This window comes from Symphodus melops (genome assembly GCF_947650265.1).
Source record: "Symphodus melops genome assembly, chromosome: 19".
NCBI classification, from domain to species: Eukaryota; Metazoa; Chordata; class Actinopteri; order Labriformes; family Labridae; genus Symphodus; species Symphodus melops.
In genome coordinates this window covers 13,974,809-13,993,344 of record NC_136709.1, presented here as the reverse complement: position 1 = coordinate 13,993,344, position 18,536 = coordinate 13,974,809, and the positions used below count along the sequence as shown (strand labels likewise).

General features: G+C 41.3%; 2 protein-coding genes across 13 annotated transcripts in view; both read right to left on the bottom strand.

The window, feature by feature from the left end:
- Window positions 1–13,844, bottom strand: part of evla (Enah/Vasp-like a) — a 35,047-nt gene extending 21,203 nt beyond the window's left edge. The window contains exon 1 of one of the 2 annotated variants that reach the window (XM_079370164.1): window positions 13,339–13,844. In XM_079370164.1, coding sequence (XP_079226290.1) covers window positions 13,339–13,343 — 5 coding nt within the window. In that variant the 5' untranslated portion in view covers window positions 13,344–13,844. Of the gene's footprint in view, window positions 1–8,683; window positions 9,014–13,338 lie in introns of those variants that run through there. The other variant, XM_079370163.1, reaches the window with a different exon arrangement.
- A 1,831-nt stretch (window positions 13,845–15,675) lies between these two features.
- The window catches only part of eml1 (EMAP like 1), a 41,014-nt gene continuing 38,153 nt past the window's right edge, over window positions 15,676–18,536 (bottom strand). For all 11 annotated transcript variants that reach the window (XM_079370153.1, XM_079370148.1, XM_079370151.1 and 8 more), the window contains 3 exons: window positions 17,744–17,839; window positions 17,516–17,646; window positions 15,676–17,401 (listed from right to left, as the gene is read on the bottom strand). In XM_079370153.1, coding sequence (XP_079226279.1) covers window positions 17,276–17,401; window positions 17,516–17,646; window positions 17,744–17,839 — 353 coding nt within the window. In that variant the 3' untranslated portion in view covers window positions 15,676–17,275. The remainder of the gene's footprint in view (window positions 17,402–17,515; window positions 17,647–17,743; window positions 17,840–18,536) is intronic.

Genomic DNA, 18,536 nt, shown 5'->3' with positions numbered 1-18,536 from the left:
GCAGCAGGAGTGATAATTACACATTTTGATGCCTCCCCGGTTGGTGCTTTAGCTAAAAGAGACGTACAGTCAGTGTCAGGAAGGGGCTCGGTTTGGTAGACAAATATAACCATCTCTAACACAGACCTGTTTACTTTACAGCAGAGCAGTATAGAAAGACTCCAGTTATGTCTACACGCCACCTTTGATATCAGCCAACAGCATGTTCAACGTGAGACATGCTGTTGGGTTTATCACATAAGGGAAGTTGTAAACTGGCTAAATGCTTTGCAGACTGATGTGAAATGACAAGCACCAACAGGAGCTCGAGTGGAGCTTGAACTCAGTCTGCTCAAACTGGAATTGAAATACATAATTATACACCCACACAGTAAAATATGGTACCCATGCTGAACGCCCAAAATAACAGTCACTGATATTTCTCGTGAAGGGCAGCTTAGGACGACAGAGTAGACATACATTTGATGCCCCGCCGCCCTTCACAGGGCAGAGACGTCATCTTGTGTTGTGTTGATTGAAAACATTGGTCCCCACAACAGAGACAAAAAAAAAAAAGCATGCTCAGACAATGTCCAACCGCATATACTTTACTCCGACCCTTGGGCCTAGCTCATCTCTGTCTGAGCCAAACCTCGTACTTATTCTAATCACTTCTCACAAATTAAAACGTCCTTCAATTTACTCAGAATACTCAAGATGTCAAAAAGCAGAAATGTCCTCAATATGTTGTTTCATAACAATGGTCCCCACAAGTCAGGAACACAAGCACTCACAGTCACACACTCTCACACACATTGGTTATTGTGAGGACACTCTGTCACTGTTATCACTACGCTCACTCTGAAGATTATTCCCACATGGAAAAAGTGGGAAATTCAGGGCACGGTAAAGCAACCGCCTGAATATGGGGTGTATTTATCTAAAGTGTGGACATGTGTGTGTGTGTGTGTGTGTTGAGTTGGGTGGGTGCTGGGGTCTATCTGACAGAAGAAGGAGGTCTTTCTGACTGCCTGGATTAGAGACAAGAGCCTTGCAGGCAGATCATTACCTCACTGCAGTCTTAAATCTAAATTAACCAAGACTTAACCCTCGTACACGACCTCTAATCTGCTCTGTGGGGAAAGTACTGTTCACAGGCACAAGAAGGGAGGAGGAGGGAGGCCTGCTGATTCAAAATCCGCACCAGCCAACTTTTATTTTGTCGAGAAACAGTGTGAAGTCTGGTCATTTGTAAGTGACAAAACTAAGCTCAGTTAGCTTGTTTGAAAGAAACTGTGAGATGTGCAAGAGATGCCAGGTTTCAGGGATCGCAGCAGTACATTCTGCTGCCAAAGCGTAGTATCTGCAACTGATTAAAAGAAGAAGAAGAAAAAAACATTCACATTGTTTAAGTCTTTGTAAGGTCTTATCTTGATTACAATACCTCTATCTACTCTCTTTTGCATTTCAGGACCAATTGAATTCTTAGTTATGATAGTGGAGTTAAAGGGATCGTAGCTGCTTTGTGCTTCCTGTATAATGTTTGCAACTCTTAGTTGATATTGCAGATACGTCCAAATTACTGTTGTCATCGAACACAACAACAGTCATGAATTTCAAGTCCTACCTCACCTGAACCAAAGGGAGTATTTTCTGTTGGTCAGTCCAACATGAACCATCTCTTATTATGTGCTTTGTGAATGAAAAAGGAATATTGACACATTTTCTGATCCAAAACGGTTTATGGCTGCGGTTAATAATAATGACAATAAACTGCGGCCAACATGTACAAAAAAAAGTAAACATCGTAATAAGTATACTTTCTGAGCGTCAGCACTTTCAGTATTGCCGAGAGCTACGTGAGACACTGGCTTAGTTCGCTGGCTAAATATTTAAATTAGAACCAGATCAAAGCTCCCGCTTAGGGGAAATAAACACTTTTTCCAGAATGACAAAATATTCCTTTACATTTGGTGGTTTTTTTATACATTCATATAGAATATGCAACAACAATCCATTTTAAGTGTTTCACAAGTATTTTTCTCTCACAAAGAGCTAAACTCTGGGTGAAATTCAACATTTGTATTTCAGATGAAAGTCTGAATATGTAACAGACTTTCTTAGTGAGCTATTAGAACTAAACATTGTGGAAATGTGGCTCATTGTAAGTATGGTTAACGCCAGAATAATGAGGATTCAAAGACTACAACGCTTCAATGGAATAAAAATGTCTCCATCCCCTCCACTAATGCATCACAGCAACAATAATTCGACCATGCACTGAGTCTCATAATCTATACAATGTCAGAAAAGCTTCAACATCCCTGATCCATCGTGTTGTCCAGATTGTGATAACTGATAAATGTTGAGTGTTTATCTAACCCCTGACCCAGTGATCCACAAAGCAGAGCAATACAACCGAAAGAGCTACAATAAAGCCCCAAACGGGAGGAGAGAGAGAGAGAGAGAGAGAGAGAAAAAGAGAGAGAGAGAGAGAACAGAACTTCCGACTTAATGGCATTAATGCAAACCACATTAATGTGCTTATGGTCTTAGCTAAATGTCCCAGTTGTTTTGTGCATAAAAAAGCTCAGTCTCATGATATAACAGAACGCGGCGCTGCTCGTTTCAATTCAAGCCACACGGCAGCAGCAGCAGAAAAATGATGACCTATATACTGCAGCTCCCTGCATGTGTGCTGCATTTGCATTACAATACATGGAAATACATGTCATCTGACGTACTGGGACTTAAAACCTAATCACAGAGAAATAAGAATGGTCCATTTCATTCATTTCATTAACAATGGGCGTACACTGGTTCATTTTTTCCTTTCCGTTTCTCTGTAATGTAATGTTTTTCACTGCCATGTCTTTGCAAGGTGGATCAGGGAGCGTGGAGCATCCTGTGTAACTTTATCCAATACAGTTTCACAAAGAGGTTTATAGATAAAGTAGAAGACAGAAAGCGGTGTTAAAATCCGCTATTAAGGCTGGTGATTAAAAAAATATTAGTCAGAGAGAAATAAGTGTTAAACTGGACTACTTGAGTTGAAATCAATATTTTGGTTTATCTTTCATGATTGTATAAATATTTCTAATTTTAAGACATCAATGAACGAATGAGTAAATCCATCTTGGTTACTCGTCAAATACATTTTGGACCCTAATTTGACTTCCTGGTAAAATAAAAGCTGAAACTAGGAATTAAAAAAATAATAATAATAATAATTAATTTGACAAGATGGCACAAGTTCTGCAAGAGGTTTTCCTGACGTTTTAATTTTCTATGGATTTGTATAGGTTTCACAGACTTCAGAATCTTTTCTATGAATTTTTTTTTTTTATTAATTTTTTTAGATAAAAATGTGTCTTTCTGTACAGCAGCATGCAAGCTAACATCATAGCTTGTTACTATCAGGTTTATTCATCCTTGCAGGTTGTTGGATACACAGTAATTGGTCTTTGGTCGGTTTTAAGCGTCAGCTGCACACTCTCTCTCTCCCTCATGATAAAAAGCCAACAGAGCCGTTTCATCCTGCACTTCTCTTTTAAGACCACGAAGCACCAGCAGCTACTAAACCTCACTCCTTTTTTTTTTTTTTCCACCTCTACTCTTCCTCATACTCGCTCTCTAAGAAGAAAACAGAGGTCGAGAGCAAAAGAGTAAGGCACTGGCCCTAAAGGCAGCAATAGTAGCCAGAAGCCATGCTGTCTTCAATACTAATGTGAACTAAACGCGTGTGCAGCCGGAGCTCCGCTATGTAGGGCTGTGAGTGTGAAGAATAAAAGAAGATGCTCCGTGTAGAGCTGAAACTGAGAGCTGCATTGCTCCGGCAGCATCTCCCACTTTGACTGAAAAGATTCGACCAGGCGTGAGGAAAGAAAGAGAGAGAGAGAGAGAGAGAGAGAGAGAGAGAGAGAGAGAGAGAGAGAGAGAAAGATGATCAAAACGATCAGCAGCCAACATGGGACACTTGATTAAAACACAAGATACTAACAAAGGACTGTTGTTCTGTTTCAGCTTTCTGCTAAATTAAATTGCCCCTCACATAGTGACTAATCCAAAATAACCTCAATTCTGTGTTTGACCACGGTTTGTTGAGGCCAGATTAAGATTACAGATTAGTATTTTAGCTCTGATTAAAATACAACAGGGAAAGATTTGACTGTCTGCGCTGCTGTGACATCACAAGACTTCTCTGCAGACGCTGATCAAGACTTGTCAGCAAAACGACAAAAATAGACAAATTGTGAACTACAACTCCCTTCATTTAAAAACATCTTTACTTTCACTTTTCTTTCTGCCTGTATTTTACATCACAAACGCTCACAGATACCGGAGGCATACGAGCACAGACACACACACATTCCAACAAGGTGTCGGTACAAACCTGGCAAAGATGTGGTTGTAAAACAAGCCTGAGTCACTGACGCTCTGAGGGAGGCAGTAACGCAGCACTTGGACCCGTTGTATGTCCATGTTGGGTAAACAGAAAAACAAAAACAGCAGCAACAATCTATGAAACTAAACTCAGCTTGTTCTGCTCCGCTACCTTGAAGCTAGAATTCATTAAAAGCTGTATAATCCTCCCGCTGAAAGCCTGAAATATATATTACAAACAGAAGTGCACAGCTGCACAATTAACTAAAAAAAAAAAAAAGAGCTCCATTTAAAAAAGCCAAACATTTGAATTAAATCCTTCAGGTTTGAATTCCTGCACTGCTGCATCCAGAATCCAGCCGGCAACAAAGAAATGAATGATGGACAGACTGGCAGGGATGAAGTCATTGACCAGCCTGTTGTCTGGCCGCATAACAGATGAGCATGTGTGTGTGTGTGTGTGTGTGTGTGTGTGTGAACCTCTGTAGTATTGTCGTACTGTTTGCCCAAGGGAGATTACCTCATATCCGACTCAAACAGCTTCTACCCCTCCTCACACACACACACACACACTAATATTAAGAGGGTGGGGGTGTAGTTGACGTTGTTACTGTTACCCCCCACCATTTGTCTCCAGCTTGTTGTTGCCATAGCCACCCAGTATTAAGCAGAGCCTGTATTAACAGCTAGTGGTCCATACTGTGGTCAGTTGTTATTGATCTGGACGCCCTCTGCCTCAGAGGACACATCATGGAACTGGTGATTATACGCCAACGTGTACAAACACACATGGACTGTGAGAGTCTGCGAGCTGAGAGTCCATTAACATCCAGTGAGTTCATCACTAACACTTTATCATTCGCTGGAGGGATTTGATCAAAGTCAAGTCCACATTTAAAATGTCTCCAAATAACTCTCACCATAGAAGAAGTCAGCCAACGCATTCAGAGACTCTGTGCTATTTAGCCCGTTAGCTCGTTGGAATGAAAAACGTGTTCAACTCAGATCCTGTCCACAGGAAGCATTGATGCTAAAACAGCAGCAGTAGTTTTATCAGCAAGTTGGCGTGCTGATATTGGCATTTTGTGCGAAGCTTCGCTGAGTCTCACACATTTGCTGGCACAGTACATTTTAATCATCTTTCTTTGACAAGTTTTTTTTTCTTTTTTTTCCCCCTCACATCTTTAAACACAATTCTTTCAAATCCCGTTGAAAAACAATTTGTTCATTTATGAAAATAAATTAGAAAACATCTGCAGCAACAACTGCAGTAACAGAACCTGCAATCCGGAACCACACAATGAGACTCAGTTAGATAGATACTGTATTGATCCCGAGGGAAATTCAACACACAATACACGCACAGACAGACACACACACATACACGATGCAGGGACACAACACAAACAAGTCACACCACTGCCACAGGGAGAAACCGTTCAGCGTGGTGAAGAAAATGCTTTGGATTTGTCAAACTGGGGACACAGCCACCTATAGTTGTCACAATACCAGAATTTCAATCCTCTGATATCAAAAACAAACACATGCTAGTTCAAAACCATGGCAAGTAATCTTTTCTAATGATCCAAACTTGAAGGTTATTTTATTGCTCAAATAGTGACATTTGAAAATCTGGCTGTTTGCGGGACACATAACTGGAATTTCTGCATTCCTTTTGGACACAAGTGACGCAACAACAAATCACTAAATGGACTATTATTAAAAGTACCGGCATCAAACTTGAACATCGATTTGCCGTGGCGCGGAGCTGTTTCTGTCACAACAGACAGTTGAGCGTTCAGTGTTGTATAGCACTTGGTCAGCTTGATGAAAAGCACGTTTGGCTTTCGTTAATGAGACGAGAAGGAGGCGGGACTAAAACGTAGACTGCTCCTTAATGACGTTAAGAAAATGCTAACAGGCAATGCTAACTGCTGAAAGCAGAAAGATGCCTGTCAAAACTGTGACGGTGACAAGTGGAGCTGGTTCCGTTCTTTCTCTATTTAAAAGGCTGACCTGTCACAGAGAAGGTTAGGAGACGTATTTAGCTTTCAAACGAGAAGACTCCAAATCGTTACTTGATTATTTGTCCACTGTTTGTATGGTACCATTTAAGTCATGGCTGAAAAATAAGACTGAAGCAGAGTTTGGATGGAGGTGAAAATAGAAAGCCAACGAATAAAAGAAAAATCTGAGATATTTCAATGAGATGGTTCATCTTTATACTGGGAGCGAAACATCCAGTGCTAGTGAAGCCAAATAAAATAGTGTTGTTTCAGAATTTAATATGTAAACAAAGTCATGACACCAGAAAATGAAATAATCCCGTTTTCATCTGTGAGTTAAACGTAGAAGCTTCAAATCGAAGACAAAGAGTAAGTGCACAAACAGACTGAAGACCATAAACTTGATAATATATACCGGTATAACTTCCCTTCAACTGTGTTCTACCTCTTTCTGTCAACGGTCACTGATAACTAACTTCCTTTATATGTTCATTTGGTGGCTATGGCGGGGGTGTCTATTGTTGGACCAGCTCGCTCATCAAAGCTAATGCAGCACATTCACTTCTTTTGACAGGTGTATAAGATCAAGAATTCAAAGGGACATAAACATAATGCTCCGGGGACAGTGGCGCTGTGAGCGAGGGTTTTTCCGGTTCCTTCTCCTGAGTAATACATAAACATATATTTAATATAATGAATAATGATGACAAGGCTTTTAAGACTCACCTACACAACACCAGCTGTAATATACCTTCATGAAGAAGTCAGGATATTGGTTTTATATCAATACATTTGAATAAATCAAGCTGGAGCGTGTTCTCGATATAAACTGGTCGGTAACATTTCAACAACACGCTGCTTTGAAGCTGACCAGATTGGAATCAGCATATCGACCTCACTGATGACATCACTTATTAATTACAAAGCGCTATAGATGCCAGTCGGCCCTCAGGCTAATTGTCACTAACACATACAGTACAATATGGATAGCAACCCCCTCTTCTACACCACCCCTCCCCCACCCCTCCTCCTCCGCCTCATTCCACCTTCCTCAGCCGTCCCTAGTCCGCGTCCCATCACTAATCCTGATCCTTAAAGGGAAACGCCACTTCCATTTAGGAGGACAATACTTCACGGGATACAGAGGGAAACGCACACGGAACTGAAACACAGATTCAATATGAACCTGTCAAAGTCTTATATATACAATGCTGTTGTTTCTGAGTCAGTGTAGCATCATATAAGCCGAGTGCTCTCCTTTGTGTGAAATGTCATTAGCTGATCTTTTCAGGATTCGTCAGCTCATGTCGCTGTCAAGAAAACTGCCAGAAAAAAAAAGAGAAAAAAAAAAGACATCTGAGAGGGAGGAACTGATCTCAGGACGGGTCACATTAATATATACGGGACATTTTTGGACAAACAGTTATACGTTTTAAGTCAACTTTTTTATTTTGCATTCTTGTTATCTGAGTGACCATGCCTCTAAAGCTCATACTGTAAACCAGAGGAAGACAGTTTGTCCGGTGATGCACTATACTTTACTGTAGATTACTAGAGTGCATGTGATCAAGCGTAAATCTCTAAAGTTATCTCATCTGGCTCACATCTGTATTTGAGCTTCCACAAATCACCATTCCCGCTGTAATCTGCGGAGGCCGTAGTGTTACAGGGACCCCTCTCTTCGCGTTTCATCTGGCTTTTGATAGTCCCACTCATCGGCCATTCAGAGATTAGCGCTCTCTATCCCTTTCTTCCTGCCTTCCTTTTCTCACACATGCAACGACTCAGATGGGATCTATCCTGCGAACGACGGAGAGCAGCAGCTGAGCGGACAGACAACTCATTCCTTCTTCCCAGCGGGAAAGAAAAAAAAAAAAAAAAAAAAGAGAGTGAACCAATGAAAGATATGCTAAAGGGTAACCAATCAGGCTTCTGTGCTAACAGCTGGCTCCAGAGAAAAACACAGACAGACAGAGTGGAAAGAAGGAGACACACGAGAGAAAGTCAGCAACCACTCGAGGAGATTTTCCTCTCCCACTTTTCCTGGATTCCTCTCCAACTCAAGCCACTTTTTTTTTTTTCCTCCTCTTTCTTTGCAGTGGCATACAAATCCTGTTAGAAGAAGCAAACAGATTCTGCGGTCTGAAAGCTGAGCCAGGCTTTAAACAGAAACATCAGAGAGAGAGGAGAAGCAACATCTTAACCGCACACTCTAAAGCCAATTTTTACCTTTCAACAACGACAACAAACGAAGACAAACTAAAAAATAAAAAAAAATAAAAAATAAAAGACAGAAAGGGGCGATGTTTCCTTACCCGAAATCATCCAGCGAATACATGTTGCGAGAAGAAGACAGTCCGGCACTCAGGCAAAGGATGAAAGGAGGTATAAAAAGGGGAGATTATGGAGGAGAGGGGGAAGTGTCAGCCTGAGAGGAGAGAGCGGTACACATGCTGTACTTCACGTTTCTTTACATCCTCAAAAAAAAAAAAAAAAAAAAAAAAAAGCTTCCTAAAAAAACCTCAACATACCAACAGAAGACAGAAAGACAGAGAGAACGAGTGGGAGGAAAGAGCGAGTGAGGGAGAGAGATGAGGAGTGTTGCAAAAGAGTGAGGGAATGCAAGCGAGCGAGAGAGAGAGAGAGAGAGAGAGAGAGAGAGAGAGAGAGAGAGAACATGTGACCAGTGTAGACCAGTCACCTCTCTCGATTCTGAGGATTGGAGTGCTGTCTTTCAACCTCCAAGGAATCCTTTCCAATGGATGGAAATTACACGTTAGCCAACATAGGAAACAGGAGAGCTTTTACAACCCTGCCTTTTTTTTGTTTTTTATCGTGAGCATTTTCAGGAAAGCTCTGAATAGATTCTACAGTAGCTGAATTTAACAAGAAATGCATCTAAGCCACGAGACTAATCACCAATTAGGTAGGAGGTGGGAAACGCACACAGCAGGTTTGTTCACTCAGCTCAGCGTTCATGAAAGGGACACGAGATACAAGGCAACCAAAGTTATAATGAGCTCAAACGCCAAGTGTTTGTTTTATCAAGAGCAGCGTTTGTGGTTTTTCATGTTGAATTTGTCCTCAATGAGTGGTTCATGTGGATAAAGCCAACTTAGAATGTAACTTTGCCAAGGCAAGCTGAGGTTTGGGAAACAAAGAGTGCACTAGTCTACGATCAGATAAGTTATGAGGAATTACAAAATAGCACCAAAAAAAAAAAAAAAAAGAGAAAAAAAATAGGACAGAAGGAAAATTCAGTGCAAGCATCCAAAATGAGTAGCTGCTCAAGCTTCAGTAAGTACAATGCTAAAATGGGGTTAAACAGTTAGAATCTGTAGGATGAAAAGGCAGAGAGGGAGAAAGACAAGAATGCCTCTCTTAGCTGTAAATGCATTCACAGTACTTGGCGGAGGTTATCTGATGGTTCCGTTTGACCTCCATCACGCCGAATGTACTCATGATGCAGATTCATCACCAAAGCTCCAGCCACACAAAGCTCGTGTATGTACTGTGTATGGGATGTGCTGGAAAATGAGCGGATTATGTGTGATGGTTTTATGTGTGATGATATGTGGTAACAGTATGTCTACTTTACGAGAGGACAGAGACACTCGGGATCACATGGCCTTTACTTTGCAGGAAGAAAAACAAGCTCAGGAATGAAATGGAAAAGAGAAAGCAAATGTATGTGGGTTAGAACCAGATCAGCTAAAAAAGGATGTTTGTTTAAAGTCCTTGTTGAACTGTTTTTTGGAGGTTTGGAGAGATGAAACGTTGCTGTTATTCACATGTGAAAAAAAAGGGGATAGAACTTTGATTAAACTGAGTATGTACAGAAAAGACTGTTTTGGTCTGTTTTCCTATCTTCACTCTTCTTTCCATCTCTTAAATAATAAAGTGTGACTCCAAAATCCCACTTAAATGAGAACCATTGATTTAGATTATTTTTTAATTATGAACTCGAAATGCATTCTATTGTTAGATAATCCACTGTTGTCTTTGTTGATGCAGTTTTACTTTACTTGGTGCTGTCTTTATTTACCTTTGGAATACCCCGACCAACTTATCTCTAGAGCTTAAGAGCCGATAATTCGACCAAGGCTATGCACTCGGGACATTTTTTTTTGAAAGACCTCCGCTGAAATTCTGCCTCGTCGGTTGTTCACACATGCAGCTCTCTGCACAGAAGTTTCCGATGCAGCAACGGAGTCCACTTATTCTGCCTTAACATCGATGCCATTTTTAGTTACAATACAATCACGACGAAAGAGCGAAGAAGAACAAAATAAAGGAAACATGACGAAGCGGTTTCCTCGCGCACGCAGAGATCGTGATGTGCGTGAAGTCTACGGTTACGCCACCACCCCCTCTTGCTTGTGGTGAATTTTCCTGCTGACTTTACGCAAAACAAAAATGTACTGGTGGGGGTGGGGGGTGGGGGGGGGCAGACTGGAAAAAGTCTGCGTAAAATCGAAGGAAAAAGAGTCAGCTGTTTGCGTAGACACGCAGCTCACTCCCGAAAACAAACATCAAGACGTATTTTGGGAGTTTTCTGCCAGTGTGAAAGCGGATGTTAAACCAGATGATAGCCTCACAACTGATCCTGGTAGCCTACTGCTATACAGCACCCGTTTAATTGCTCTGATTGGACAGAGGATAACAACCCCTCGTGAATTTTTAATGAACAGAAAAGGCTTCCGGGAGAACAGAGGAAAAGTCTGAGGATCACAAAAGTCTTCATTGCACAACATCTTTGGGACAACGAATGCCTCAGAGTTGTATCTGTTATGGCGATAAGTCGAGTAGTTGTTGATACAGTCTAGAGACATCGTCAACAATACTGGCTCCAGCATTGTCTGGAGCAACTATTTGTTTATTTGTTTACTTCTGTTTGAGAACTGTGGCTTCTTGTCATTTCAAATCATCTGATAGCAAAATCGATTTTTTTAGAAAATAAAACAAGCAAAAGTATGACTTATTCAGTTCGCAAAAAGCGTCTTTTCAATTTCCGCTGCCTCCACCTACTCCCCACGAGAAGTTTGGGTAATACTGTGGTATCGCTGCAGATGAAAAGCCAGACAATGTGACTGTTATGGCTGCTGTGTGTGAGGACGCTGGCTCACGTGGAGCTGCTCTCTGATCAGCAGCTGCCTGCAGTAAGATGCATAACTCAGCGTTTTACCTTCCACTGGCTGCACTCGCTCATTCTACCTTTCCTACGATGAGTCACCATAACAGGCGCGTCAGAAATCCTCCTGCGTAATGAAGAGGACGCCTCGCTTTGTGCCCACTTACACTGCCTCTCTCTCTCACACACAGGCACACACACACACACACACACACAAACACATGACAGGAGCCAGTCTGACAAGGAGACAAGAGAGAAAGTATCCCATTATGGAGCTACTACCGTTAACCAGACTAAAAATAACTCACACGCACGTAAGTGCAAAAACACACACGCACACATTCTTCATGCACAGACACAAACATGCTATGCACCCTTACATAAAAGCAGCAAAGGATGCAGTGATGCTGAACAAATAATCTCATTGAATTTTTTTTTTTTCCCCCCCTCTACTCTGCAAAAGAATCTTCAGGTCACCTTGTTGCTGCTATTCGGACATTTGAGACTTCTCTTTTGGGCTTGAGTCAAAGAACAGACCTGCCTCCGGCTAAAACAGACACACAGAACAAGAGCGAGGCAGCTTTAAGGAAAAGAGGAAACAGCATGTTCACCGAAGTGGACTCGAAGATATAAATCTTACATGTTTACTGTCTGAGAGCAAAATCATTCAGCTGCTGGCTTTGGGTTGTGTGAGGTTACAGGAAAGGGCCGATTTATTCCGTTCAGGAGATGTAGAGTGAACAAGACATCCAGTTGTGGGACCATCTAGTGGTCTACTTTTTTTTTTTTTTTCCGCTTTTTTTTCCGTCTCCTTTTCCTCTCTGAAAGGAATAGCGTCACAACTACACACCCAGACAGTCTCACTCTTCTTACACATGCACACAAACACCGGTAGCTACAGTAAAAGCAGAGAAGAGTGCAGTGCATCCGAGGGGGAGCTGTCAGAGTGAATCTGAAGCCATAAAACAGAATGGTGCAGGCTGCATCTATGGAGACACAGAGGAGTCAAACTCAAGGCAGCAGCAGGAGGGAGAAATATAAAAGGAGTGTTTCATAAATAGAACAGAATACAGACACTCTGCTGCTGCTGCTAGAGAAGAAGATTTGGGCCTCGGTGCATTCTGCATACCAGGATAATCAGGAAAAGGCTCAAAATACCGTCAGCAACCACGGATATAGAATCAGGATTTAAACATGAGACACATTTTCCATACGTGCATGAGTGGATCTGTCATGGAGCAGGCTTATTTGTGTGTGTGTGCGTGTGTGTGTCAGGAGAGGGGGGGGGGTCTGATAACCTGCCTGGCAACCACCAGAATAAACACCCTCCACGTACCCCTGTTAACTGGGCCCTTCACTCACCCCCACCTGTGACCACACACACACTGAACATCGAACCTGCGCTTTAATTTCGCCAGGTGTGCGCCTTGCTGGCTTACAGGCAGAAACTATATGGCATAAATACATGATGCTGTCGTTTCCATGACAACGTTCGTCTGGCTTAGGTCCTGCATTGAACACACTGGGTGGGTCCGGCGTTGACAATAGAGGGCTTAAAGAGAGGGAAACATCACAGCGAACATTATTCGTCTTGCGTATCAGCATTGTAAAGGAAACGGTAAAGGACAGCGATATAAGGCTGAGGCCCAATGGGTGGGCCTCAATATGCTCATGATACAGCCCATATATGTGGAAAATGACTCTCCACTGTCTTCACTACATTATTAGCTGTTAATTTTACTTTAAAAACAAGCCTAAAAACGTACATTTAGACTGGAGGCAAAGGGCTGAGTGCCCCTGCGCATCTGTCATGAGCGCGTGCTGCTGCCCGCCGCTTACCTCATTTTCTTGTCTTTAATTTAAGCGTGGATGATGGCACCGATGAGTTTAATGAAAGGGACCGGCAGTCCGCTTATTTGTTCGTTATACACAGTTCAGGGGGCTCGAATAATCTTCCCCCCTAAGTCTCTTGTCCGCCTCCGCGAAGAGATATAACACAGGCAGATGATGAGTCGTGTTGCAGAAACACTAAGCGACAACACGAGCGTCGTCTGCCATCCGCTTTGTGCTCCGTTGTCTCAGCTCGCCTCGCGCGCCGCTGCGTATCCTTAAGTCCATGTTCAGCCGGTGCTCGCCCTCTGTGAAAGACGGTGAACGGTGGTGTTGACCCGCCGCCTCCTTCATGCCATATTTTCTTCCCATTCGGAGTGTTTTGGGTGAGGAGGAGAGATTTGGGGGAAAATGCTAGTACTGCGTTGTGGTGGAGAAAGAGGAGGAGGAGGGGGAGAAGACAGGCTCGATGCTGCCCACCTGCGGGGAAGACGCTCACGTGCAGCTCACTGACGCCCCTCCTCATTTTATTTAGAGATTGCCAGAATGCCGTCCATTCCTCATATCCAGTGTTATAATCAAAAGAAGCTTTCATTGTGGTATCCTGCTTCAAGGTCACCCATTTTTGTTTTTTATTTATTGTTTTGTCATACAAGCCAAGTCCAAAAGGAGTCTGTTTGTTTTAGTGCAACTGTAATAAAAAGTTGGGTTTTTATTCCCTCAATAAAAAAAGGACTATTGCGTGTTTGCAAAAAATAAAATTGCACTCCAGATTATCTCTCACATCTACCCCACAGTTATGTAATACTACAATGCATTTTGATCTGAACAATCCCCTCAAAGGAGGGCTAGCTCAGGACTGCTCAGCACTGCTGTGTGGCCTCAGGCCAAGTGCATAATCACTGCAGTGCTGATATTCAGTTCAACATCTTGACCTCAAGTATAAAATTCCTTCCAAACAACAAGCACTGTATCAAAAATTGAAAATGCCCTACAGATTAGTAGGCATCAGCCAGTCCTACAATGAAACTGAAGAATGAAGAGCATGATTCCTGGACCACAGAATTTCCCCGATCCGAACGCTGTGAATTTTCTGTTGAAAGATAAACATTCAAATCCCACCAGGGGGTGGGAGGGATGTAGAACTGCAATGTTCTAAGCTCCTCCCACTCAGGACTGGACCCCTCTTGTGAACCTTCAATGTACAAGAAAGTTGGAACTCTGTAGGATCAAATCCTGAAATGGGGATTTCTAATATGAGGCAATAATTATTTGCCATTTTCCAACTGTTGTCTGGACTATTCTTTTTAATTACAATAATAAGATGGTTTAGTGTCAGAATTCATTTTAGCAGAGGGGGTGCAAGGTGAGAGTAGGGAGAAAACAGAGAGTGTGTAATGGAGAGTAGAGAGATAAAACTTCAAGGGCAGAGCTGATGTTGAATTGGTGGCAGATTCCAAAGTTGGGCCTCAGATAAACCAATAAGAACACAATCTGTTTTTAGTGCACACCTTGCTTCAATGCATATATTTTGTCTTCGCTCATTGGAATGATGAAATTTAAAAAAAAAAGACTTCCATGAGACACAGCAAAGAAATGATAAATGGGACAAATAGAAGATCAAAGTGGTCTGTTTGTCTACATGGTTGTTGTTTTTGAAACAGGGAGAGTAGGCGGTCCTTATAGTATCCCTGGCACATATATGTATATGTATACCCCACTGACGGTTAATTAGCATGGACTGTGTATCTCCTTCTCCTTCCATTACATAAAATAAAGCACAAATGACACTGCGACAGGTGCTGACATGTTGCACCGGTGATGTCATTTGGAGCCAAGACAAAGAGCTGGTTGGTGGATCCGTGGAATTGATGCCACGCCCCTTTCTGTAACCTAAACACACATTTAATTTACATATGAAATATAAATTCCATACAGTTCACAGCAGCAAAGAATCCTGTGTTGGTTTGGAGCAGACACTCACAATTATGGAAAGTCCAATGACTGTGTGAAATTCTTCTTATTTGACATCTATTTTAACTTTATAATTTGACCATATCCTGATGTTAAAATGGAAGAGGCAGGGTTTTTGTGAACAATGGTACAGCTAGTCAGCAGGGGGAGCGCTAACTATTTTGGCCTCACTTCCAAGAAACTGTTGCTCTGTCCATTTTAATATACAGTCTCTGGTTTACACTGTCCAACCAAGGTGATCAGATCTCAATCCCGTTTACCAGTAAATAAGGCTGTCCAGCTCTAATGAGATCACACAGAACAGACTTTGATACCAGGTTAAAGAAAAGAAGAAAATGAAGTAAAAAGTCATCAAGTGGAGAATACAACACACAGCCTCAAAGGGATTTAATGTTCCATTCAAATTCAGACAAATGTTCAATGTTTCAGTGGTATTCTGTAGGATAAAACAGAAAGTTGACTTCATATCACTGTTGTTAAAAGAATTGAGTGTTTTTTTCCTTTCAAGGAAACTATAAAACATGCAACTTTCACAACAACACAGAAATTCCTTGTATCAGTGTAGTTGTGGTTGCTGAAACCCATTCTAAGAAATCTTGAGTAAATGTATGTGTGTTAATTGGCTTATTGTTAACCATGTTATCAGGAGTGTTTTATGTTGGAAAAAAGTTTAAAGTTATCGTCACCAGGTAATGAAAAGCTTCAGTGAGTGCGAAGTGATGTTTTTCTTGTTCTAGTGTACTGTGGGTGAACGGACCTGCTGTGTGTTAAAAAGGCGGAAGCAGTGCATTTAAGTAAAAAAACAAACAAAAAAAAACACACACACCTGAAAAGATTCAGTTCACTAAAAATTCTTGCCATTATCTGATGGTGCACATCGGACGTAAATAGTTACAGTGTAATGGTCTCGACCTTCTCTTTTCTTAACTCTTCTTGGTGCAGTAAATGCATATAGATACAGATTTGAAAAGGCTTCACATCATAAAAAAAACCCATACATGCTTCATTTTTACTTCCCTGGCAAATCAAGGCAAATCAGATACAACAAGTAATTTTAAAACTCTGAAACAGTTTCAAATACTGTATATTCACCCCAACCTGTCTCTAATCAGTTTCAAGCTTCTCAGTTTATTTACACATCAGTGTCACAAGAGAGATGTTTTGTGGGGAAGATGAAAAAGAACTGAAATTGGCAGTGAAGTGTTTAATTTGTGGTCAATAAATAATAGAAAAGGGGCCTTTTTTTCAAGACCAGGAAGCACAATACATGTAGAAAATGTTAAGATAATGTTCCAAGAACAAGTTAAATGCAAACACTCAGATGAATTAAGGAATACGGCTAAACTGTATTTTATTATCATGGCCAATACATTTTGAATATTCCTTAAATGAAGTAGTGAGATATGTTTCGGGCGTGTTCTGATATGTCAATGTTAACCTGCTCCACTAGTGCTTTCCTGAGTTGTTAAATAAAACATAAAAAACACTTTTCTTTCTGTACACAGTTTTTGTTCTTATGCTCTTGGATGGCTGATATTCACTGTGAAAATGACTCCTTTAGTCCGTTATTTGTGGCAGGAGTGTGCGCCATACAAGAGCTGCTAAATTCAGTCTGAAAATCAGAGCCTTTGGTTCTGTTTAGGTGGATTTAATCTGTTGGATCTGTTTTGTTTCATGTCATTGGTGTGTTGGTAAAGGTACGTGAGAGTATTTTACATGTAGTGTGGGAAAAGAAAAGCAGAAAAGTTCAGGGATATGCATACAACCGTTACAGCTCCGGCAGTTCATCTCAGGAAGCGAACCTCAGGGTCCTCTTCAGTTACGGCAGCTCCACCTTTTTGTTTATAGAGTCTGAATTAATTTAAGTTTGGTTCACTTCATGTTAGTGCAGTTCAGTTTGCCTCTGCTGGCTCTCAGGCCCAGTAAGAGGCAGCAGTAAGAAACAGACAGTTTGTGTTTTCTGTCTGCTCTCTCAGACTATCCTCCACTGCATCACGCTCATGTCCTTCCCGCCGGTCGACACCAGGTAGCTGTCGTCATGCAGGAAGCTCACGTTGGTTACATGGCTGCTGTGTCCGCCGTAAACGTGGCTGGGAGCCTGAAAAGAATTAAAAAATCTAATGAAATCCATCTCTTTTTTTTACCTTGAAATTAATCTCTTTCTTCAAATCCCTGAGATGTATCTATTGCAAAACAGTTTACAGGATCTTACTCTGAACTGTGAGCAGGGGTGTGAGAACAGATGAACTTTCCCAAAGTCGTCTCCAGTAACCAGCAGGCTCTTATCGTTGGACCTGCAGGCAGCGTTGATGTCGGTGCCATCTGAGCCATCGGGCCACAAGCCTGAGGAGGAAAAGGTGGTGAAAAGCGTATATGATGAACGGACAATAAAAACACAAACACACAGCTGAGGAGGGAGAGGAAGGAAGACGTCATTTACCAAAGACGTGAAAGCTCAGGGTGCAGGTATAGGTGGCCCACTCGATGTCTCTTGTGGTCTCCACACTGACCACTTGTTTACACACTGATGGGATCCCTGGAGAAATACAAACAAACAAATTATAACTATTACAGCTTCTGGATTAAATCACATGGTTGAACACACTTATTACACTTGAATTATTAAAGTGTGCATTATGAATTACTGTTTTTTACCATCAATATATGAAGTACTGTCGAAGGAAACTTTGTATTATTCATTACGCAGCAGCTTGTAGATGTTTAAAACTGAAAACCAGTGTGATAACAAAAGTTTAATTTTATTGTAAAAGCAGCAACTACTGTTTTTAGTCCATTGTAATATACCCTTGTGGCTAAAACCCTTTTATATAACTGGACTCTGGCTTATTGGGAAGCATGTAAAACAATGTAAGAAATCACTTTAAATGATGCATTAGACAACCTTGAAAGTGATACACAAATTCTACACAAATTTCAATACAAGCTAGATCAAAGATTTTCTGTTAAAAGGTATTTTTCTTTTGCCTTTCCTACAAAGTGGGAGGGTCAATTAAAATCTTAAAAGCATAATGTACTGATAGTAAGTCTTTTTTGTTCTATTATGTTGCATACATACAATTTAAAGTTAGAATTAAGCCCAGGTGAACTTTGACATGGATTTAACATTGTACAGTTTCAATTTGTCATATTTAACTGAGGCATTTGTTTTAGAGATTAGTCCGAAATCATCCAAATTAAAAAGAGACTGCGAACAGATGACAGTGGTTATACTT